The sequence below is a fragment of the Sturnus vulgaris genome, chromosome 16 (assembly GCF_052056855.1).
Source record: "Sturnus vulgaris isolate bStuVul1 chromosome 16, bStuVul1.hap1, whole genome shotgun sequence".
Lineage (NCBI taxonomy): Eukaryota > Metazoa > Chordata > Aves > Passeriformes > Sturnidae > Sturnus > Sturnus vulgaris.
The window spans coordinates 14,239,025-14,262,702 of record NC_142258.1 but is presented as its reverse complement, the minus strand read 5'-3'; the positions used below and the strand labels follow the sequence as shown (position 1 = coordinate 14,262,702).

Here is a 23,678-nt window from a genome sequence, read left to right as displayed (position 1 = left end):
TTAAAGGCTCAGCCCTGCCAGTGCTGCCCACATGTGATGAGCACATCAGGGCTCAGCTCAGTGCTGAGATGGAGGTGGGGGGACATCTGGGCTGGTTTTAATGAGGCCACATAGCTGAGGGGGGGACTGCAGTCAGACTTTGTGTCTCCCTTCCCCAGGAGTGGGGGCACTCATCTCTCTCCATGTTTTTTTTGAGGGTGGCACCTCTCTTTTCCCATGGACCACCCATCTCTCCACATCCTCCCATGGCTGTGGGTCCCTCCCAGTGCCCTCCACTCCATGGCCATCTGTGGTGTCCAGCCAAGGGGTGGCTCCTGCGTGCTCTGATCCATCAGCCCCTGCCCCTGCTCCACACCATTGCCCCCCTCCCACCCCCCCATCTTGGGTTCAGGGTCTCCCCCTGCTCCCACTCTTGGGGAACTGTTGTTTGCCCCCTTCCCGGAGAAAAAGCTGGGTCACAGCCCCCCCAGAATGGCTCCTGCACTCACAGAGCCCAGGGGTCACTCTGCCATGACCAAGCTTAGGGGACAGCTCTGGCAGCTGTTCTGTACAAGCAAGAGTGCCAGGTGCTGGTGACATTGTGTCCTGTGCCACGCTGCCAGTGTCGTGCCAGTGGGGACATCCCCATCAAGGTGGCAGGAGCATGGCCTGTTTCCTTTGGCATTGCCTGGAGTTGGTTACTTGTGGTGGCTGCAGGAGACATCAGATCAGCCCAGGATGTGATGCTTGGGGACATCCATCCACCTTTGGGGACAGATGAGGACACTGCAGAGTGGTGATGCTCAGCTCTCCCTCTCCACAAAACCCCGCTGCAGCCCAAAAGGAGCTGCAGGCAGCCCGAGGAGCCCCGCTACCCCACACCAGCAGGATTCTGGGGACAGTGTCCAGAGGAGCCTTGCAGGAATTCACTCGCATAAAGAGAGACAGCCCTTTCTCCGATCACTGCGATGGGCACTGTGCCCCCACATGAGCAGTGCCAGCCCAGGGTCCCCATGCCCGGAGGTGTCCCCGCATTCCTGACACGAGCCATTCCCATCTCTGTCCCCATCCCCAGGGCCCCTGGGAGCGGAGGAGCGGCAGCAGCAGCAGCAGCATCTGTGCGGGCAGCTGCCTGCCCTGCCTGCCCTGCCCCGCGCCGACGCCGTATAAATAGAGGCAGCGAGCGGCAGGGAGCTCCTGGCAGCCACCATGAAGGGCCTCAACCTGCTCTGCTGCTGCGTGGCCTCGCTCCTGCTCCTCGGCACCGCAGGTACAGCCGGGCTGGGGCTCCCCGGGGCTGGGGGCACCCCGGGGGGCTGGGGGTGCCCGGGGGCTGTGGCTGCTGGCAGGGCTATGGGGTCCCCACGGGGCTGGGGGTGCCCTTGGGGCTGTGGGGACTCTGAGGGTGCCTCTGGGGCTGGGGGTGCCCAGGTTTATGGGGTCCCCATGGGGCTGGGGGTGCTTTGGGACCGTGGCAACCCCACGGGGCTGGCAGGTCCTCATGGGGCTGGGGGTTCCCACAGAGCTGGGTGACTTCATGGGGCTGTAGGTGCCTGTGGGGCTGAGGGTTCCTACAGTTCTGTGGCAACCCCAAGGCGCCGTGGGATCCCTGTAGGGCCGCAGGTGCCCATGGGGCCCTGGATGTCCGTGGGGCAGTCGGTGCCTATGGGGCTGTGGGTACCTAGAGGAGGTGCCTGTGGGGACACGGGTGACTGTGGAGCTGTGAGCACCTTTGGGACTCTGGGTAGGGCTCTGTACCTTTGGGACTCTCTGTAGGGCTGCAGGTACCTGTGGGTGTCCGTGGGGGCCCTGCAGGGTTTCAGATAGAATTATGGGTGCCTGTGGGACTGAGAGTGCAGGAGAGGCTCTGGGGCGCCCAGTGAGCCCAGCCCTGGAGCAGGACAGGGTGGCAGGGGTACAGGGGTCCGGGCTCCCCAGCAGCTTTTCCAAGGCTGCAGGGTCACCCCAAAATGTGCAGGGAAATGTGCAGGGAAATGTGCTGGGGGGCTTTGGACAGGAGGGGATGGCGGGAGGTGCAGATTGGGGTCCCTCTTACAGAGTCACGTTGGGCACAGGGGCCGTGCTGCCGCTGACATGCCTTGGGGCAGTGTCACCTGTGCCTGCCACGGTGGCTTGATTTTGGACTGGGGGGGCTGGGGGGGGGGAGGGTGTGCCAGGGCTCTGGGGATCTCTGAGGACCCCGGATCCCCTTCCCCGGGCTGTCCCATCCCCGGTTCGTCCCCCGCTACCCGGCCGGGTGTCCCCGGGGCAGCGCGGCGGGGCGGCATCGCTGGTACCCTTGCTTGCCCTTGAGTTAATTTGGGCTGGTTCTCTGCCTGGCCGGGCTCCGGCGGCCGCGCAGCCGGGAGGGGGGCGGCTAAGTATGGAAACAGCCGTGTAAGGGGACACTGCGGGCCGGCACCCCCCCGGCCGCGCCGCCGCAGCCCCGCGCGGGCACCGCAGCTGCCGCCTGCCAGCACCGGCACCCCCGGCCCCGCCGAGTTTTGGCCTTTTAAGGGCATCTTGGGCCATTCTCCGCAATGAATGGGTTTGGGGGCCGGCGACACACCGCGACAGAGGTGGGGTGACCTGCAGGGGCTGCGGGTGCAGGCTGTGCAGGGGGGTTGGGAAGGTGTTCTGCGGGCATGGCTGGTGGCTGGTGCCGCTCCAAGCGGGGCTGGTGGCCTTGTGGGACATCAGGAACTTGTCTCCACGGTGGATGACCAGCAGCCCACGTCTTGGTTTGGCTGAGACTGGCATGGCACAGCACCGGGACCCCCCAGCTCAGAGGAGGCTCTGGGGCCAGGAAGCACATGGGGATCTGGCAGCCCCAGGACCGGCTCTGAGGGGTCCCCACCTGTTTATTGAGGGTCACGTATTTCACCCCAGTACTGTAGGTTTCCAAAAAAGCTCTAAGCAATGGCATGTCTCCTGCCCATGCTTCTGCTTCTCCAAGAACAATGGAATTTGCAGGATGAGTTTTGCTTTTCCTTTGGCACCAAGCTGAACTCTCAGACCCGGCTCCTTTAGGGTGCAGGAAGTAATTTGGAGAAGGCGTTTTTTCAATTTTTGGGACATGTCTTCCATTCAACCCCTGTTGGTGCCTGTGGGGCTGTGGGGATCCCATGGGGCTGTGGGGCTGCAGGTGCAGGAAGAGAAGGGGTCAAAGTCCAGTGTAGAACCAGAGGCTTCATTGGAACATCACGGCAAGGCGTGGTCCTTCGGGTTTAGTGGCACCTGGGGCTGCCAGGACCCTGCCACCATTCCCAGAGTCTGGGAGGGAATTACCTCGTGCCTGTGGTCTTACAGCCCCCTCCAAGGCAGCTCATTGCACACGTGGCTGGGGCTGGCAAAGCTCCCTGGGGTTGCCAGGAGTCTAATAGGGACCAGCACCCTGTGGGGCCAGGCAGTGGCTCAGTGGTGAGCCCAATACTTCATCTGCTCAGGCCCAGGGGAACACATTCACACCTCAGAGCCCAGTCGTCCCTTCCAGACTGGGTGACTCCTGTGGCCACCAGCAGTGGGCCACAGGGATGCTGGTAGGGCAGTGCCCAGACATTGTGCTCAGCAGCTTTGCTCCGAGGATCCCTTGGCCTTGCAGCCATCATGGATTTGAGTGGGAGGGCAATTCCAGGCCATGCCATCACCACCTCTGAGCTGAGAGAGGATTTGGGGAAAGCCTTGGCACAGTGGTGTCCTCCTGCAAGGCACTGCAGGGCTGGCACAGCAGGAGGGGTCTGTGCCAGCCTCAGCTTTTGGTAGTCCTTGTCCTGCCTCATCCTGGAAGGTGTCACCTCAGAATGAGCTCCATCACCATGTTCTCGTGGCATCTTGGGGTGTTCCCCATCACCCAGAATGTGTCACCTTGGAATGTGTCACTTTAGGGTGGGCTCCACCTCCCAGGCCAGAACATCTTGGGAGTGGGACTGTGACAGCTTGTGTGGGCTCAGGGTCCTGGGCACAGCAGCCATGGGAACACCCCACCTTGACCAGCCCGGGCAGTGGCCCCCTCAGTAACCAGCCTTCCCAGAGGTGGGGACATCTGTGTCCCAGTGACACCTCACTGGACTTGTTCCACCCTCCAGCACCAGCACAGCCACAGGCACCACTGCCCTTGGGAGTGTGTGAGACAAGGAGCTCAGGGTGCCTCAGGTGCTTGTGCCACCTACATCCCTGTCACACCCCTGGTGCCTCACCCCAAGGAGACCCTGGTCCCTGTGGGTGCCCTTTCTTACCCCAAGGTGTTGGCTGAGCAAAGCCAGGCAGATGGCTCAGCAGGTTGGCTCTGCTGTGACACCCTCTCCATCAGCCATTCTTGTGTGTGTAGGTGACATCCAGCTGGGCAGGAAGGCCAGGACACCTCGATTGTGCCTGGCCCTGGTGGCACAGAGGCACCAGCAGGTGTATGTGGGCTGGCATCAGGCTGGGAGGGCTGTGCCATGCCCAAGGACAACACTCTTGACACGTTCCCAGTGTGTCCCACTTGCCGAGCTGGTGAAATCCCAGCCTGGCCACTGGGCCAGGGTGACCAGATTGCTTCTGGAATTGCCAGTTCCCTGAGCTCTGCAGAATAGCAGCAGCCCCGGGGCTGTGCAGGACTCCACTGAGCTATTTCCAGCCCATGGGGACATTTCCCTTGTAAGTGACAGCTGGAGGGAGCCATGAGCTGCTGTCCCTGTGGGGGCTGCAGGAGGGGCAGGGGAGGCTCTGGACAGGCACCCCGAGCCAGGATGGGGTGTTGGCAGTGGCAGCATGGCCCTAGTGCCAGCTGGGCACGTGGCTCGACCCCTGGGGTCCCACAGCTCTGGGTACACTGTGGGAAAGGCTGTGGAGCTGTGTGGCCCTGTCCCTGTGCTGGTGTCCCCAGTGCTGCCAGGTCAGACCCCAGGGCTGGGCCCCCCTGCTCAGCATGGCCAGGCAGGGTCTGCCCGACATTCCCATGGATTTGAGGATCTTGTGGGACATCAGGCATTAGAATCCAGTCTGGCAAATCCAAGAGGTGACTGGGTGACCAGGAATGCTTGGGATGGCCCAAGAAGGACGGGGAGCCAGGCAGTCTTGCCCTGGATCAACAGAGGATGTCTCTCAGGGGACCTCCCTGGGGTGGGTTGGTGAAGTTCCCATGGCTGGAGGCCCGGGGACAGGAACAGTGGGACTTCTTGGGCATCCTTGCTCTGGGAGAAGGGGCTCTTCCAGCCCCAGCCATACCACAGCATGTCCCTTGGGTCCCCCAGCATTCCCCCAAGCTGCAAGGGACACCGCAAGTGGATGTTCTTCAATGTACAGTGTGACATCTGCCTGTGCCAAAATACCTGACGTGTCCTGGCCATCTGCCCACCAATGGACCCACATCTCCTCAGCCAGGAAGAAGCAGGTGCTTCATCTCCCACCTTCCTCATCTTCATGTCTTCTACAAGTCAGGATTCAGGGTTCCTTACAGACCTTAAGGGTGGGGAGATAGTGGAAGAAAAACCTTGCAGCACTGATTCCCTATTTTCATCTCTATTTAGAAAGTTCCAAGACTGGTTTTAATCCCTTTGGTAGATCTTGGTGAGGTTTCTTTACCATATTTTAATAAAAACATCATATGGTTCTATCAAGCCATTTATAGAAATCAAATCACTTCATAACTTTTTTTAATTAAACTTAAGATTTTCTGTACAAATGAGGTCAAGTGAGTTTGACAAAACTGTTTCCTAGACCTCTCTCTGCATTGAAAACCACGAATATACTTGCTTTATGCTTGAGTTTGGATCATTAAGCTTCTGGGACGTCTGGGCATCCTGGATTTTGGGGTGCACAGGGGTCTGGAGAGCCAACTCCATCCTCAGCACCATCCTTGTGCTTGTGTCCTCTAAGCTGCTTGAACCCTTGTGGGACACCTCCCTCTGAAGGTGTCGGCCCAGCTGACCCCACATTGGAGCTGGGCTCCCCCTTGCTCTGAGCCCTGGGCTGGCAGGGCCACGAGCACCATGGGGGTCCCACAGAGGCTGGAGGGAAGGGATATCACCATGAAAAGGGGTCTCACAGGAAAGGCGGGGTCTGCAGCAAGTTCAGCTGGAAAATCTCCACAACTCCCTGACAGCTTCTTTGTGTCCAGGCAGTTTCCATGAGGTTTTAAAGGGCTTTGCCACAATAAAGGAAGGGTTGGATATTTGGGATAGAAGGTCCCGCCAACACCCCCCTGGGAGGACACGGAGAGCACAGGACTTGGAGGAGCCGCTGGATAATACCCCCAGGGAAACGGGGATTGGGATCTGGGCAGGGGAAGGGGGCGTGTGAAAAGCCATCCCCGCGGCCCTGCCATCGCCGGCCCCACGTTCAGAGCTCCGATTTCTGCTGGAGGGGGAGAGTGTCCCTCCAGGGCCACCTGTGCCCATCTGTCCCTTCTCACCATCCTCCTGGAGGACCCGCTTTGCCGTCAGGTCGTTGCTGTTCTGTTCGTCCCCGCGCAGGGATGGAGGGGACACCGGGATGTTCAGCCATGCCCCTCCTTCCCGCACAGGCTGCTCTGGGTGCAAACCAGCCACGGCATCCTGTGGCACCCAGAACCCCGCCGTGGGGTCTCCATCACCGCTGTCGCCACCTGAAAAAGTGTCCCCTGGCAGCTCATAAAAGTCCCAGCATGAGAAAGGGGTGGCAAGGGCAATGCAAGCCAGGGACCCGCAGGGAGGTCAAGTCCCCGAGGGGAAAAGGGCGAGGTCTCCTCTCCGATGCCACCCATCTGCTTGGCACAATGCAAGGTGCGAACACGGGGAGCCCCGGTGTCACTTTACACCGTGGCTGTCCCTTCCCGGAGCCCACGGGGGCCCCCAGGTGGGGACGTCACCCTTGGCTGGCAGCGGGGCGAGGGGCCGGGGCCAGCGGGGGCTTCACCGGGGCTGCTCCTCCCGGTCCCCGTACAGTTGCCGTGCCGTATTTTTAGCCTCCGGAGGGTGTTAAGCCCGTAACCTTCGGCCCATTTTGCACTCATCGGTCGGCCATGTGCAGGTCAGCACAATTCACCATGGATCGGGAGACCATGTAGGGGAAACAGGGAGAAGGAGGTGGAGAGGGGACAGGGACTTTATGTCAGACCTTGAAGGTCACAGGAAATAAAGCCCGTGACCAGCACGCCGGCAGGGACATCCCCATCTGAATGCCTGGGGAATATTTCCTTTTTTCCTCGAGGGATGGCTTGTGGTGGGCACTGGCATTGCTGTTGTGCCTTGCCATGGTGGATGATGGCCCCTGTGGGTCACAGGGGGCACACAGACCCCAGACAAAGTCCTGAGGACTCTCAGGGTCTCCTCTGCCTGGTCTTGCCCTTCTTCTCTGCTTTGACCCTTCCTCCTCTACCAGCTCTCCACGTTACCAGCTGGTTTTGGGCCAAACTGAGAACATCCCTGTTCCCATCAGCTGAGGAGACCCTCTATTGACTCAGGCTGGGTCCCAGGCCACCAGGGCCAGTCAGGGCCATGCTGGCCCCAGCCACTCAGGGCTTTGCAGGTCAAAGATAGATATTCCCATTCAAGAGGCTCCTGCAGGGTCCCAGGGGTCTTGCAGGAAGGTGACCTGAATGGCCAGGGTGGAAGGGAGGGGGGTGGAAGCTGCCCACAACTATCTCCCTCCATCTGGGAGGTGAACTGGGTGCCTGGAGCTGCGTGCCAGCAGAGCACAGTGAGGGCAGAGCAAGGCTGGCCTGTGCATCCGGTTTGGGCAGGGTGAGGGGCTGTGGCAGAGGCTGCAGCTCTGCTGTGCCAGGGAACCAAGAGCCACTGGGAACGAGGGCAGGCTGGGGGGCAGCCTGTCCTTCCCAGTGCCCGCTGCTGGCATGGCACAAGCCTCCCAGTGTGACCTGGTCCTAGCTTACAGCCCCACCAGCACCATGGAGATAAAACCACCCCCTGGCATCCCCAGACACGGCAAACTGGGCTGAGGGGTCTGGGGCTGGCACCACGCTGACCCCAGCCCAGCTCCTCCTTGCTCTGTCACCACAGGCCCTGTGGCCAAGCCCACTGAGCTCCAGCTTTGCCAAGGTCCTGCTGGACACAGTCCTGTGGCTCCTGCACAGGAGCTAGAGCAGAGGACTGGCCATGTCCCCTCTCCTCCTGCAGCCTGGGTGGAGGTGGCCTTTTTTCCTGCTTGGCATCTGCTTGCCAGCTGGAGTACAAAGGAATTATTTTCCTCTGAAGCGCTCCCCTGGCATGAGACGTTTGGGGGGATTATTTAGACTAGCAGCAACTGTTTGTAACAGAGACAGTATAGCCGTGATCTTTTATTTTTGGCACCCGCTGACTGATGTTAAATTGCAGTTGGAGCCTATGGAAAATACGGTTGGATTCTCCTGGGCCACAGAACACACTCATTGTGTCCCCAGCAGCCGCACAGCATGGCACATGCTTTCCTAGTGAAGGGACATTCACAAAAAATAGCTCCTGAGCCCTGTGGCCAGGGTTAGGCCCTGCCTGTGGAAGGCAGGACTCCACGCTGGGCAGCTCCCCATGCCAGGAAGTCCCTTCCTCCTCCACCTCCTCACTTCACCACTCACCTTGGCTGGGGAAGGACCCTTTTAACCTGCCAAGTGCCCACAGCCCCTCAAAATTTGCCATTGTTATTCCTTTCCCTGTTTTTTAGGGCAGCTTTGCCGCCTTCCTGCAGTGCTTTAGGGTGGGCAGCAGCCCCAGTGCCCGGCAGCCAGGGGCTGGTGGAGCCATAGAGCCCCTGCCAGCTCTGCTTCAGCTCCCACAAACACATCTTTGCACCCAACTTCTTGCGACAGGTACAGAAAATTGAGCTGGAGAAGGCTTAGGGAAGAGTTTAAACCTCTTGGCACCAGCCACCCTGGTGGGTGCACGGTGGCCAGCAGGGTGGGACTGACTGAGCTGTTCTCATCGTTTAGAGCCGAGCGCCCCCAGCACGGGCCATGGCGATGGTGCTGCCGAGAGCCCCCCACCAGCCACTGAGCCACGGCTGGAGGAGAAGACCGATGGCAGCCCTGCGGAGGAGCAAGACAGTGGCACTGCCAACACCTCCTTGCCCAGTGTCACCGAGGAGGGACATGGAGAGGGGGAGAAGGAGCCGGCGGGTGGCCCGAGCGGGGGCCTGGGGCGAGGGGATGGGCAGACACAGCAGAACAGCAAGGACCAGGGCCAGGAAGAACAGAGCTCAGGGGAGGATTTCATGGCAGTTCATCACGGAGGGAACCACGGGCCTGGCACACAAGATGCCCCGGAGGATGAAGAGCCCAGCACAGAGAAAGGAGGCTCTGAGGAGGAAGGGCAGCAAGGAGAAGAGCAAACAGAGGAGCCAGGAGCAGCGTCTGCTCCTGAGGGAGAGGAGGAAAGGGACGAGCAGGGCTCAGAGGAAGATGACGAGCAAGGAGAGTCTGAGGAAGATGAACACGGAGAGTCTGAGGAAGATGGAGGCAAGGAAGAGTCTGAAGAGTCTAAGGAGGAGAAAGAGTCTGACGAAGATGGTGACAGGCCAGAGAACGAAGCTGAAGAGAATGACAAAGAAGCACCTGGCACTTCCAACAAAAAGAACCACAGCAAACCAGCAGCTGCTGGCACAGGAGAAGCCAGGGATGGCCCTGCCAGCTGCCATCACCCACCCTGTGGGGATGCAGCAGAAGACCCACCAGCAGCAGTGGAAAACCCACCAGCAGCAGAAGACCCGCCAGCAGCAGTGGAAAACCCACCAATGGTGAAAGATCCACCAGCAAAAGAAGACCCACCAGTAACGGAAGACCCACCAACAGCAGAGGAAGACCCTCCAGCAGCAGAAGATCCCCCTGCAGACAAGACCCCACAGGCAGGAACAGAGGTCCCCAGCACCCCCCCAGCTGAAGCCAAGCCCTGGCACAGCCAGATAGGTTGGAGTCTTTTCTTGTGGGTGTGCTGTAGCAGCGAGAGTGACCTCCCATCAACCCGGTGGAGCTGAGCTTGGCACATTAAACCTCGCCTAGTGCATGGCCCTCTCCTAACGCTTGTGCTTCCCTGCCCGCCCCTAACAGCGCTCAGCCGGGGCAGCAGGCAGCAGGATGCCTGTCACGGGCACTCAGCGCAGTGGTGCCAAAACTGACTGATGTTCCCCTCTCTCCACTCCAAATCCATGATTTCTCCTCAGGGATGTGGACATGGATAAATTTTTTAACCTCCAGGCCCCTTTCAGCACTCGCAGATCTCTTAAAGACTCTTTATCCACCACTCACAGAGTCCCCCAGGCCCTTGGCTTGTGCAGGGGCAGGATGCTCCGAGGATGGTGGGGCTCCTGGGGTTGTGGGGCTCCTCTCCTCCACTTCTTGGCTTGTAGGGAAGGTGTGAAGAACTAATCCAGGCCAATGAGCTGCTGAGGCACCAGCCCTGCTCAGTCAGTGAAAGGCTAACTAGGGGAAAGGGACATTCCCCATCACGATTTCCTAGAAATATTTGTAGACTTTGGCCACAGGTTGGGCAGTGATCTTCGGACCCAGATTAGTATTTTTGTCGTTTTCATCTGTAACGTCCCAGCTCAAAAAGCCTCCCATTTTTCCCAGAAGGCAAACCCAGTTTGGTCTCTGTGTCTTCACTTGGCAAGTCAAAAGGTCTTCCTCAGCCCAACACTCAGTAGATGCTCAACACACTCTCAGGGCTTAGTGGTACCTGCTTGATCCTGCTGTCCCCAGACCTGTCCCCAAATCCCTGCTAAAGTCCAACCCAGCTCCCTATATCCAAAAGCTCTCAGAAGCTCCCGGTGTGCCAGCACCTCCATGGCAAGGACACCTCTGTCTCCCAGTTTTGGGGACACTGGGGTGCCTTCCCCAGTGGAAGTGGCTGCCTCATGCTCCCCACGCCTGGTACGGAGCCATGAGGGATAGGGCACTGTGCAGAGGGCTCCAGGGGAATATGGAGACAGAGGTGGGAGAACTGGGAGGGAACGGCCCCACTGGCAAAGGCGGGGCAGCCACGATGGGCCAGGCTGGCCTGTCCCCTAAGAGCCAGAGGCAGCTCCAGCCTCGGCACCCACATCTCCAGCTGAGTGTGTAGTTTTTTTGGGGGCTGGGCAGACAGAGAGGCGGCAGCACAAAGGCTGCACCCGAGGCCGAGCCCCGCGGAGCCGCAGCTGCCAGGGGAAGCACCAGGACCCTGTTGGGCAGCAGCTGCCGTGTGTGCTCGTGCTACATCCCAACCCTGGGAGCCCCTTCCAGGCACATCCTTAGCATTCCCCACGAGCAGCCAGCCCCTCCTCGGAGCCAAGCAGTTGCCCATGACGCTTCCTCCGGCAGCCACAGCCCTGGCAGCCTCCAGGAGTCTGTGCTAAAGGGAAAGCTCATGGCATGCCAAGGGTGACAGCGGCTGCCGTGGGCATGGCGTGCCCGCAGGCTCGGGATGTGTGTGCTCCCCATGCCCTCTCCCTGGCAGTTGCTTGTGTGAGCTCCTGTCCACACAGTTCCCCCCTCCAGCAGTAACAGGTCTCCTTGTTTTCTCCTCTAGAAGAGGTTGAAGATGCCAGCGAGCCGACCAAGCGTGACCGGTCCCACTTGGAGAACACCCTGAAGCTGAATGAGGAAAAGCCTGCCGATGATGTCTCAGGTGAGGACGCCATGCATGCCCTGCACTAAGACCATGGACAGGATTTTCCTTCTCTTGTGTTTTGATTTTAACTTTGCTTCTTGCAGGTCTAGTAATGCCAGATCTTCAGTAACAGCCCTTTGGCTGCTCTTGGGTTAGCATATTTTAGGTATTTTAAGGACACCCCTGAGGGCATACAAGAATTAGGAGGGTATAGAGGTTGGAAGATGCAGATGGTGAATCAGGCACATCCCTGCTCAAAGAAACCTGGAGCAACTTGTAACAAAGGGTTGGGATTTATACTCAAATTATATATTAGGTTTTGCTAGCCTAAGGTTTGCTTCTGCTGGCCCTGCTGGCAGTTTGGGCTGGAAAGGCAATGAGACGAGATACTGTGGAAAAAGCTCCTCCTTTTTTTATAGCAAGCAGCTCAGGGGCCATGCCAGGGGGCCCTGGCACCATGGTGGAGGGCTTTTTGGGATCATGGGTGTTGAGTGCTAAACAGCACTTAGGAAGCATGCTCCTCCCATAAGCTGCTGGGAACAGATGAGGACAGTGCCCAGTGGGAAAGATTAGCAGGGGAGAAGTATCAAAATCCTAGAACAGCTTGAGTTGGGAGAGATAGTGAAAACCATCTCATCCCACCTCTCTGCCATGAACACGACACCTTCCATAGACCACGTTGCTCCAAGCCCTGTCCAACCTGACCTTGGACACTTCCAGGGATGGAGCAGCCACAGCTTCTCTGGGCAAAATGCGTGACTCGGATCAGTTTGGCCAAGATTTCAGCTATAAGCCAAGTCCTTTGATCCATGGCTGGGTCACCCCTGGGACCTGCAGGGAATGGCCCCAGGAGGGTCTCACCCAGCCTGGTGGGGTTTTGCTTCTCACCTGCCCACCTGCTTTGCCCCCCAGGAGTATTGCAGCGGCTGAGGAAGATCTACCACTCCTCCATCAAGCCCCTGGAACACTCCTACAGATACAACGAGCTGAGGCAGCATGAGATCACAGGTAATGCCACGGGCACTGGGGTCCCTGGCACCACCAGGTCCTTGGGATGCAGATAACAGCACAGAGAGCAGATCATGGACAGCCTTGGATAGTGTGTCTTCCTTTGCAGCTTCCCAGGGAGTCCATGAACACTCTGGGCTTAGAGGCCATGCCCTAGTGAACCCAGCAGCAGGAATTCCTGCCTCTGCCTCAGCCCATCTGCTGTCAGGGCCATCTGTGTGGGCTGAGCATTGAGCCCTGCCTGCCTCGGGTCTCCCACCTGCTCAACATCAATGCCCTGTACCCCTGCCAAGCAGAGATCACGACCCAATGAAACAGGCTTGGCAAGGAAACTCAGGACCTCTCAAGGCTGGGGATGAGCTTCCTGGGGGTGGCTGAAGCTGGCATCCTTCCTGCTGGGTACAGGACACAGCCATGTGGGCAGGGTATTCCTCAAGCTCCACAGCCTTCACTCATCCTGAGAGTCGGAGTTTCCAGCCCTTGGCAATCTCAGTCACATTGGATGGGGTGAGCAGGTCCCCATGGCCCCTGACATGGTATGGGCTGAGCTAGGTCACACATGTGTCCCTCCAGAAGAGGAAAATGCAGCCGTGTCCCAAGATGCTCACAAGATACAGGAAGTTCTTGTAACCCAAGAAACACAAGCAGCTTCATTTTCCAGGCACAGATGGCTCAAGTTTGACTTCCTTGTTCACTGGAGTAATTCTCCTCTGAGTATCTATTCAAGCACAGGAGCTAGGGCCAGATGTCTCCTGAGCATCCAGGAGAGTCCCTGCTGCCAGTGTCCAGGACTTTGTGCCCATGTCAGCCTCCTGCCAAGGTTCTGAAGTTGTCCTCCTTGTCCTACAGCTCTGCCTGCCTCCCCAAGTGTCCAGGCCCACACTCCTGCAGCCATGCCCTCCCTCCTGGTGAGGCAGGACCGGGATACACCCTCCCCACACATCCTTCTTTTACAGCTGGCCTTGCTCCACCAGCTGGGCAACCTACTGGGGCACATCCCTGTAGAGCAGAGCTCCTCCTTTCCAGGCACCCCCCCGCTGCAACTCCTAAGTCTAGGTCAGACATTCTATAAGCAGGCTTGGACAGCTCCCTACCCAGCCAGGCCATGTCCAGTGTAGAGCCAGTGGGGAGCACAGGGAAGTTACCCTGTGGGAGGGTAACTGAGGGTCACAACAGCATGTCCTGATTGTCACCTCATGACTGCTGGCCTGTCCCTGGCAACACCTTAACTTCCTTTCCAAGCTGCTCTGGTCCGTATTGGTGATGTTTGCTGTCAACTCAGCTTGGGACACAGTTTATGAGGAAGTTTGGTGTTACAGGGGCAGCTGGTGGGCTCTAACCTCCACTTTGCTGTTCACAGCCAGAGGATGCAGACCCCAACCTCAGTTTCCAGCCCTCATGATGCCATGTCCTACCCTACCCTACCCTACCCTTAATCCATCCCATGCCCAAGCAGCCACCACCTTACTCTCTTTTTGGGAGGAAACAAGTGTTTAAGTGTTCCCCAGGCTCCTCTGGCTCCCTCCCTCTCAGCTCCTGAGGAAACAACCATTAACCCTGGTGTTTTCCCAGTTTCCCTCAAACTCAGCTCCTCAGCAGGACTCACCTCAGACAGCTGGTCCTGGTGTTCCTCCTGGCCTCAGCTCAACACTCCATGGTCTGTTCCACCTCACTGTGAGGAACAGCCACCCTCAGGCTGACAGTCCCCAGCATACCCCACTGTGTCCTACAGGGCACTCTCACGGTGCTGTGACCCTGGAATTGGTGACCCACAGTGCCCTCCTGGCCCCAAGGGAAGGGCACAAGGATGCTGCACTGCCTCCAATCCTTGTCTGTGAGACACCCTGATCATGCTCCCCTCCAAAAAATTTCTACGGGCACCAAACTTGTTGAATGATCTCTGACAACCCAGCTATACCCTGGGACACACAACCCTATCTGGAAACTTACAGCTCAGCAGTTTGCCTTTCATACCCACAGATTCAGCTTTTCCCTGTCCCTCATTAGCAATGTAATCAGAGAAACCTGCACATTAATTACAGGGTTGGCCCAGAGAACCCTCTTGACATTGGAGGGCAGGTGAGGACACAGTGGAGCTTGGGGAGCCTTCTCAACACTTGCCCTGTACAGTGCCCCGGTCCCAAGCGAGTTCATTCCATCCGTGGTGTCCCTGCAGGCTGGGAGGTGCTCCCAGCTCCCCCCTGTGCCCCCTCTCCGTGGTGGCTGGAGGGCACAGAGCTGCCAGCTCAGCTGGCTGGGAGGAGCGGGACAGCTGGGAGAGCTTTGGGGCAGGCCTGTCATGGAATATGTGTGACCTTTGGAGGTGTAAACCAATATAGAGGGGTGCCGTGGCAAGCACCCTGGCCCCTCCATTACGTGGCAGCCTTCCATTTTGTCTCCTTTCCCATCAGCTCCGTTCACTGCAGTGCAATCCAAAGAGTTCCTCTGCTCCCCACAACATGTGAAAACTTCTGTGAAGTCCTGTGGGAGCTGTGGCTGTCACCATCAATTCTCAGGGTGCATCTCATAAAGCTCCCACACACCCTCTGCTTAAGCCTGGCAGATGCCATTTCCTTCTCCCTGCCTGCCACCCTCCCGCCTCTCTGCTCTGCCATCCCACGTGGATGCAGACATGCTCTGGCTGGGTCCAACTCTGTGCTTGGAGGGACTATCCCTAGCTGAGGGTGAGGGATTCTCCCAGTCCAGCCACGGGAAGCTTGCTGTGAGGTCACACCACGTTGTGGTGCATGCTGGTGACCCTAATTACCGATATATGCTAATTAGCAAGTGTAGGGAATGACCTCCCAGATGCCATCACCAGCCACAGGGGCTGGGTCCAGGTGACCCTATCACCAGGGTTGTCAGGACATTTGCTGGGTTGGAGGCTGTCTAACCCTGGCTTGTTGGGCTCCCTGTGCTCGCTGGGTGATGCCAGGGAACGCAACAACCCCGCAGAGCAGGGGTTGGGATGCAGGGCACCCCGGGCCACATCCCCGCCCTGCAGGGCAGGCAGGGGTTCAATGCTTGTCCTGGGAGCTGCAGTTCGCTCCCAGGCTGTAACTCCTGGTCTCCCGCTGGGAATGTGGCCATCATTCCCACCCTGTCCTGGAGCACACCCGGGCTGTCGCATCCCTCCTTGGACTCACGGTTCCTTTTCTCTCTCCCCGTGTCCCTCGCTAACAGCTTACCCCGGACGCACCCTGGGCTCCTCGGCCACAGGTTGGTATCGCCGCCTGCTCCCTGCATGCTGCCGGCACTGCCTGCGCTCCGCACTGCCCTCCGGCTTCCCCGGGCTCCTGGCCCAACGCAGCTGCACTGCCCAGGCACCGAGCAGAGCCGGGACCCGCCATCCCCACGGGACAGTGTCCCCAGCCCTCCCAGAGCCCGCACTCTCCCAGTCTGATTCTGTGTCCGTCCTTCCCTCCAATCCTCACCTCGCCCAGGCTCTGACACCTTTCCCTCTTGGTTTAAGACTGAGAGGCAGCATATTCCTCTGGCCAGGGTTCCAAGGCGTTTCTGGTAGGCGTTTCTGTGAGATCGGCTGAGCGAGATGGGGGGGGCTCAGTCTGCAGAAAAGGGGGTTCAAGGGGGATCTTCTCATTCCCAACTCCCTGACGGGAGGGTGGAGCCAGGTAGGGGCCGGGCCTGCTCCCAGGGAACGAGGGACAGGACAAGAAGAAATGGCCGCAAGTTTCACTTTAGGATTGTATATTGGGAAAATTTCTTCAGGGAAAGGGCTGTCAGGCCCTGGCACAGCTGCCCAGGGCAGTGGTGGAGTCCCTAATCCCGGGGGATTTTAAAGCCTTGTGGGCGTGGCACATGGGGACGTGAGTTAGTGGTGGCCTTGGCAGAGCTGAGGGAGCATTTTGAACTGGTGATCTTACAAGGCTTTTCCAACCTAAACAATTCCATGATTGTATGTGTTGGACCTAATTTAGGTTGATCTCTCACCCACGGCAACTGGAGTAGCTCGTCCTATAGAGAGGATCTCTTCCCACCCTTCACTCTCCTATGTGCAGAAACTTTCCTGAATGTCCACCCTTGATCCCACAGCAGCTGTCCCAGTAACACGGGCTGGCCCCTGCCCAGCAGCCTCAGCCCCCTCAGAAGCCCGAGCTGGCTCCTCTCCCTGCCTATCCTGCTCAGGGTGTGCTGCCAGGTCCCCCCAGAGGATCAGGAGATGGGAGACAGTCCAAGAAATGCCAGCCAACACCCAGCCCTTCCCCTGGGCCTGGTGCTTAGCCACGGGAACAATGCTCCTGCAGGGAAATCCCATCTTCTGTCCCTCCTGTCCTGCCCCACAGCCACGCTGCCAGACCCTGCCAAACCAGGCTCCTTTGGACACGGCCACAGCAGAGCCCTGCCGGTGCCTGGAGAGCCCCTGGCTCCCTTCAGTGCCAGCGTGCCGGCAGTGGAGAGGGCTGTGGGTATTTATAGCGTATTCCGATAGCTGTCTTATCTCATCTCGGGTTCAGGCGCTCGCACACGTGCTGCCGGGTGGGTGCAGGCACAGGGGGGCACACGGGGGAGGCACAGGACATCTGCAGCCACGTGGGCTCTTCCCTCTGTCTGTAGACACACGTGTTTATGAGGATACTCGTGGATTTGGAACTTTGGGAGCAAGGGTTGCCCTGCAAGAATTGCTGGATCCATGCCATGGGCACATAGCCGGAGGTGTTTGTGGCACAGGGGTGGGACAGAAGTCTGGGGGATGCTGGGAGTCTCCTCAGGTGTTCCAGCCTTCCTGGATGGCTTGAGGACAAAGAAGACCTTGGTGCCCGTGGCTCAGTTGGAACCAGGAGAGGAAGCAGGTCCTCTGCTTTGCTCAGCATCCTCAGGACAGACTTGCACTTGGGGGAGAGGCCACACCAGGCACGTCTGCTGGGCTTGAGGACAAGGGGGGAACAAGGTCCTGCCCAGGATTAATCACAGAATCATGGAATGATTTGGGTTGGAAAGGACCTTAAAGCCTACCCAGTTCCACTCCCTGCCATGGGCAGGGACACCTTCCACTGTCCCAGGTTGCTCCAAGCCCTGTCCAGCCTGACCTTGGACACTGCCAGGGATCCAGGGCCAGCCACAGCTTCTCTGGGCACCCTGTGCCAGGGCCTGCCCACCCTCACAGGAATGAATTTCTCCCTAAGTCCCATCTAACCCTGCCCTCTCTTAGTGTGAGACCATTCCCCTGTGCCTTGTCACTCCAGACCCTCATCCAAAGTCCCTCTCCAGCTCTCTTGGATCTGCTTTAGTCACTGGGAGGAGTTCTACATTCTTCCCAGAGCTGTCTCTTCTCCACCCCAGAGCAGCAGTGCTTCCAACCAAGGGCAGTCTGGCACTGCCACATGGAAAAGCCTCACAGAAAGCCACTGCTCTAGGAAAGAAAACTATGTGGACATCCAAATTGCTCCTATGCCCAGAGCTGTGCAGCCCAAGCAGACCCAGGCTCTGCGGAGGGATAAACTTGAGGCTCGTCTGAGTTTGAGGCTTGTCTGAGCTTGAGCTGAGAGCGAGCAGCCACAGGGTGGCTGGAGAGAGCCACTGTGATGGAGCTGCCGCCATCCCCGCCCGGCCGCCGGCGAGCTCCGGCTCTTTTCCGCTGTCCGGACCATCAAGCTGCCCCGAATTGCTGCTGACAGACATGGCACGGGGACATAGCAGGGACAGATGCCAGGGCCAGCACCCTCCCGGGTGGGAGATGTTCCCTCTCTCCCAGCCTCTGGGCAAGCAGCAGAGAATCCATACCCAGCCTCCCATCCTTTCAGCTGCTGCACTTCCTGCAGAATTGCAAGTGCCTGGCACTGCCCACACAGCCCATGGGGAGTAGAGAGGTGCTCGAGGGCCTGTGGGTGACCAGGCAGGGGGGCTGCCCACGTCACTGCCCACCTTGGCTCCGTGGAGCAGAGAGGGGGATGTGCAGCAGAGCCGGAGCTCACAGGTGCCCACATTCACACAGTCGCACCTGGCCATGGATGTGTTATGAAAGAGCACTCAGGGACCCACCCCAAACCTCTGGCACAACATCACAGGAATAATGGTAATAATAACAACCATCCGTAACCTAATTAAAGCTGGCAAGAGAGCAGAGCAGCGGCGACAGAGCGGCAGAGGAATGATTAATAATGAAAGTCCAAGGTTTCAACACTTGTTTTGGTCCCATGTGAGAAGACAAGGCTGGATTCCGGCAGCTGCCAGGCAGAGAGTGGGGTACAGAACGAACCATGCATCCCCTGCTTCAGAGATGCTTCCCTGCTTTGTGAAGGAGGGCTGAGCTGTATGGATGCAGCAGTGCCTCATGGAGAGATGGCCCCAGCCCATTCCCTTCCCCAGAGGTGACACGGTGAGCCTGTGATGGGCAGATACAGCAGGAGGAGGCCGGAATGTTCTCCGCAGTGCCTGCCGCCATGACCAGATGGGTTCAGTGTGAAGCTGCCATGCAGTGCCCTCCAGCACGCTCGGGGCAGGAGATCAGCACCATGGGGGCTTTGTGGCTTCCCCTACCTTGGAGATGGATCCCTGGTCTGCTGGACAGCTGCTAGCTCCTGCATGGCTGGTAGCCATGGAGCATCAGGGCCTCTCAGCTACCTCATGGAAAATAGTTCTGCCTTAGGCTTGGGGATGAAGAGAAGGTGCTGAGGACAGCACAGCTTGCCCAGGGCATCTCCTTGCCTTGGGCCATAGGGGAAGGCTCTGCTGAGATAGCAGCTCCCAGCTCCTCTGGTGTCATCCATCCCCTGGCTGAACTCCTGCTAGCAACAATGGGATGGACCCTCTCCCACCCTGAGCATAGGCTGGGGTTGGTTTTCACCAACAGGAACTTACCCTGTTTTACTTCCATTCTTGTCCTGTTTATTCTTGTCCTGTTTTGGAGTCCTGTGTGTCCTGGGCACAGCTTGAGGGCTGTGGGCTCCTCCAGAGGGCCCTGGGCTCCTCTGGCTCCAGCAGCTGCCTACCTGGGGGGTCCAGCAGTGTGGATACAAGCTGATTGCATGAGTTCTGTTTGAGCAGGGATTGCTCCTAGGGGCGCTGGCTGCGTGTGTCCAGAGACGTCTGTGCTCCTGGACTGATGGCATGGCATGGGGACAGGTCACCATCCTCATGGAAAAAACTGTGTGACTTGAAGAATGCAGGATGGGGGCTATAGTTCACTGTCCTCTTGCCTTTCCCCAAGCTCAAAGCGGGGCTGTTAGCCCTCCCCACATCCAGCTGGAGCCTCACACCCAGCTCACACCCAGGCAGTGACCTCCTGCTCGGCTGGAGGGTCGGGAGGCCCGGCCCGCGGGTAGGTCCCTGCGAGGGCATGGTTGAAAGGCTAGCAGGCTGCTGGCTCGAGGCTCGCACCGCGCTTACCAAACCCTGCGCCGCAGCTCCCGAACCCACGGCAGCTCCTCTGCACGGGGCACCGGCCTGGCTGCGGCATGGCCTCTTTCTTGGCACGTCCCGTGCTTTGCGGCGGCGGCTGCCTTCAAACAATACCCCCACCCCGCAGCCAGCCCCAGACTCACCCGGCTAAACCAGAAAAAAACCGAGACAAGGCTCGATAGACCTTCCAGTCCTCCGTAGTCTAAGAAGGACTGAACCTCGGAGGAGGTCAGGCAGCGAGGTGGGCTCTGCCGCAGAGCACGGGGCCGTCCCTCTCCCGCAGCCGGCGGGGCGCTGCCTTGGCTGGCGAATGGCTGCTGGCCCCCGAAGGGCGGCTGTTTGCCCGGCAGCATCACCGCACCGCTCACATGGGATGCTCGTTACAGCCGGGAGTTAATCGCACGGCGGCGACGGCTATTGTTCCTTCATTTCCTCTTGTTATTTCCCCTCTCCGCAGATGGGGAGATCACTTCCAAGCCTATGGTGCTATTCCTGGGACCGTGGAGCGTCGGCAAATCTTCCATGATAAACTACCTCCTGGGGCTGGACAACACTCCCTACCAGCTCTACACAGGTACCACACTCACTCCTTTACCAAGGGGGTGCTGGCACCTGCATTTCCACATCCGTGCAGTCAGCAATTCCCGGCCTTGTGTCTTCCATCCCTCCTTACAGCAGGGAGGTTGGGACCTGCTCCGTGCCACCTGGCTGCGGTGCTATGTGGAGGAAGAGGTTCCCCATCCCAGGCTGTCCACCTTTCCAAAGATGGAGGAGAGCATCTCTCCCACAACATCCTCATCCTGCAGCACAGGGCTCACAGCTCCCAACCCCGTGAGCAGCAGTCACGTCAAAAGGACAGCTCACCTTTCTCTTTTCCCCACCCTTCTACACATGCAGACAGATAATTCACCCTCCCAAGAGAAAAGCCATTCCCCTTCCTCCCTGCTCCCATGGCTGTCATCTCACAGCTAAGGGCAGATGTCCATGGCCACATCAGTGCTGTGGTAATGAGGGCTCCCAGGAGATGGTTCTCCATAACACCTTGTGCAGTCAGGCCACTTCCAGAGAAACCAGTTCCCACAGAAAACAACCCTACTGACATCTTCCCAAGAAGTCTGGGAAGGAATTTCATGCTGGTTGCCTTGTCCCTGCATCTCTTGAGAAGCACACAATGCTCCCAATGCTCCCAGTCTCAGGCCAGCCCTGTTGTGTCCATAGCCTGGCGTGGATTTCATGCCTCTGCTGCTTCTCTCATTGCTGCACAGGGGCAGAACCCACCACCTCAGAGTTCACTGTCATCATGCACGGCCCCAAGCTGAAGACCATCGAGGGCATCGTGATGGCTGCTGACAGCGCCCGCTCCTTCTCACCCCTGGAGAAGTTTGGGCAGAACTTCTTGGAGAAGCTGATAGGCATCGAGGTGCCCCACAAACTGCTGGAGAGAGTCACCTTCGTGGACACGCCAGGCATCATCGAAAACCGCAAGCAGCAAGAAAGAGGTAGGGGTTCAGTGGGTTCATCTAAGGGACCCCAGAAAAGATGCCATGATGATCTGAGATGACAGAGGTGGCTGGATCACAATGGAGAAGAGTCCTGACACAACACAGGCTGCCCAGGACAGTGGTGGAGTCACCATCCCCCGATTTAAAAGATGTGTGGATGTGGCACTTGGGGACATGGGTTTATTGATGGCCATGGCAGTGCTGGGGAAATGGTTGGACTCAATGATCTTAGAGGACTTTCCCAACCATAATGATTCTCTGATCCTGTGATTTGTTATCTGCTCACAGGAACAGCAGGAACCTTTGGTCAGCATCAGGGAGGAGGAATGTCTGGAGATGAGAGAGACAGGCAGTCACAGGCCCAGACACCCAGGGATGGCTTTTCGTGCCAAGAAGCTCCAAAGTGTTTTTAGCATGTGAGAAAGAGGTTCTAGGCTACAGGGAAAGTCCGCTGTGCCTCACAACCCATGCAACTCAAGCAGGGATTGAGGCACAGCAGGCTCATGGTTTATCAATCCCTTGATGAAGGGACTCATCCTGCCTTGGATTTCCCTCTCTCCTCTCCTCAAGGTTACCCATTCAATGACGTGTGCCAGTGGTTCATTGACAGAGCTGATCTCATCTTTGTTGTCTTTGACCCCACGAAGCTGGATGTGGGCTTGGAGCTGGAGATGCTCTTTCGTCAGCTGAAGGGCCGTGAGTCTCAGATCCGAATCATCCTGAACAAAGCCGACAGCTTGGCTACCCAGGAGCTGATGAGAGTCTACGGTGCCTTGTTCTGGAGCCTGGCTCCTCTCATCAACGTCACAGAGCCGCCCAGGGTGTACGTTAGCTCCTTCTGGCCTCATGACTACCACCCAGATACCCACAGAGACCTGTTCCTCAAAGAAGAGATATCGCTTCTGGAAGATCTCAACCAGGTGATTGAGAACAGGATGGAAAACAAGATTGCCTTCATCCGCCAGCACGCCATCCGGGTGCGCATCCACGCCCTGCTGGTCGATCGCTATCTACAGACCTACAAGGACAAAATGACCTTCTTTAGCGATGGAGAACTGGTGTTCAGGGACATTGTGGAAGATCCTGACAGGTTCTTTATCTTTAAGTCCATTCTGGCAAAGACCAATGTCAGCAAATTTGACCTCCCTAACCGCGAGGCTTACAAGGACTTCTTTGGCATCAACCCCATCACCAGTTTTAAGCTGCTGTCTCAGCAGTGTTCCTACATGGGAGGGTGTTTCCTAGAGAAGATCGAGAAGGCCATCACCCGTGAGCTTCCCGATCTCTTGGGAAGCATTGGCTTGGGCAAGAAGCCCAACGTGCTCTCCTGCGACGTCACTGGCTGTGGCGAAACCCCAAAGAATCGCTACAGGAAACCCTAAGGTGATCCACAACCCAACTGTCCACGTGTTCCTACTGGTGAATGAGCTTATGTCTTATCTGTCCAAGAAGCCATGGTTTGTTAACCCTTTGAGTGCCGCGCTGGCAAAGGCTACCATACGATGAGGACTTTGAGTCACTGACATCGATGGCAGGGGAAGATGGGTGGGCATAAGGAAGAGAATAAAAACTGTGAATTCCTGACATTTTATCTTTGTTCTTTCAAGTAGAAGGCAATGTTTAAGCTGTAAGTATGAGCAATGCATGGGCAGGACTGCAGCTGCTTTTCCACTGGTGCCAAGACTGCACGAAGAGGAATTTCAACCTCTGCATCCCCAAAGCCATGAGGGACTGAGAACAAGGGCACGGCATGAGAGCACAGGGGAGAGCAGTGACACACTAACCCACGCATCACCAGGAGCATTGGTCAAGGAAAGAGAGGCCATGTCCCAGCTGTTGTTTTCAGGCACAAACCTGCTACAAATCTCAGCAAATATTGGTCTTGTTTTTATTTCCAAGACCTCTAGGTCACCTGGTGAGTTATTTTTTTCACTTGACAGCTCAGTTGATATTCTGCAGCCTTCATGTGGGTGTTTGACTTAAGAAGGAGCATTTGCAGGGGCGTTTGTAGTTCCAGACTGGCAGCTGTGATGGGATTTGCAAGTCCATGGCAGAGGAAGAAATGGGGTGGAAAGGAGAAGCCAGAACTGGCTGAGCTGTGCTGGAGGAGGAGGGCCAGCACCCCAAATCAGATGGTCCCACAAGGAGATATGAGCAGGGTTTCCTTTCCCGGACCAGCACAGAAGAAGGCACCTGATGCCTACGTGTGTCATTAACCTCAAAACCCACGTTAGCAAGTCTTGTCTGTGGACCAGCAGGGCTCCAAGGGTGAGGGTGTGGCAGTTTGCCTTTGCTC

The 23,678-nt window shown here is 57.9% G+C and overlaps 1 protein-coding gene across 2 annotated transcripts; it reads left to right on the top strand.

The window, feature by feature from the left end:
* Nucleotides 1-1,164: 1,164 nt before the first annotated feature.
* SRL (sarcalumenin) lies at nucleotides 1,165-23,310 on the top strand. Of its 2 annotated transcripts, XM_088174589.1 has the most exons (8): nucleotides 1,189-1,249; nucleotides 8,861-9,832; nucleotides 11,433-11,531; nucleotides 12,426-12,521; nucleotides 15,705-15,740; nucleotides 20,338-20,454; nucleotides 21,146-21,379; nucleotides 21,953-23,310. In XM_088174589.1, the coding sequence occupies exons 1-8, from the start codon at nucleotides 1,189-1,191 to the stop codon at nucleotides 22,762-22,764; spliced, it is 2,427 nt and encodes an 808-aa protein (XP_088030715.1). In that variant the 3' UTR covers nucleotides 22,765-23,310. The 2 variants fall into 2 exon arrangements, with proteins under 2 accessions (XP_014747629.1, XP_088030715.1); XM_014892143.2 differs by lacking the exons at nucleotides 8,861-9,832; nucleotides 15,705-15,740 and having other exon boundaries at nucleotides 1,165-1,249.
* Nucleotides 23,311-23,678: the final 368 nt, after the last annotated feature.

Excerpts from the sequence above, each read along its gene's own strand:
- SRL (XM_088174589.1), top strand. The coding sequence starts at position 1,189 with ATGAAGGGCCTCAACCTGCTCTGCTGCTGCGTGGCCTCGCTCCTGCTC. Across the intron at positions 1,250-8,860 it reads CCTGCTCCTCGGCACCGCAG|AGCCGAGCGCCCCCAGCACG; the intron begins GTACAGCCGGGC and ends CTCATCGTTTAG. Across the intron at positions 12,522-15,704 it reads GAGGCAGCATGAGATCACAG|CTTACCCCGGACGCACCCTG; the intron begins GTAATGCCACGG and ends CCTCGCTAACAG.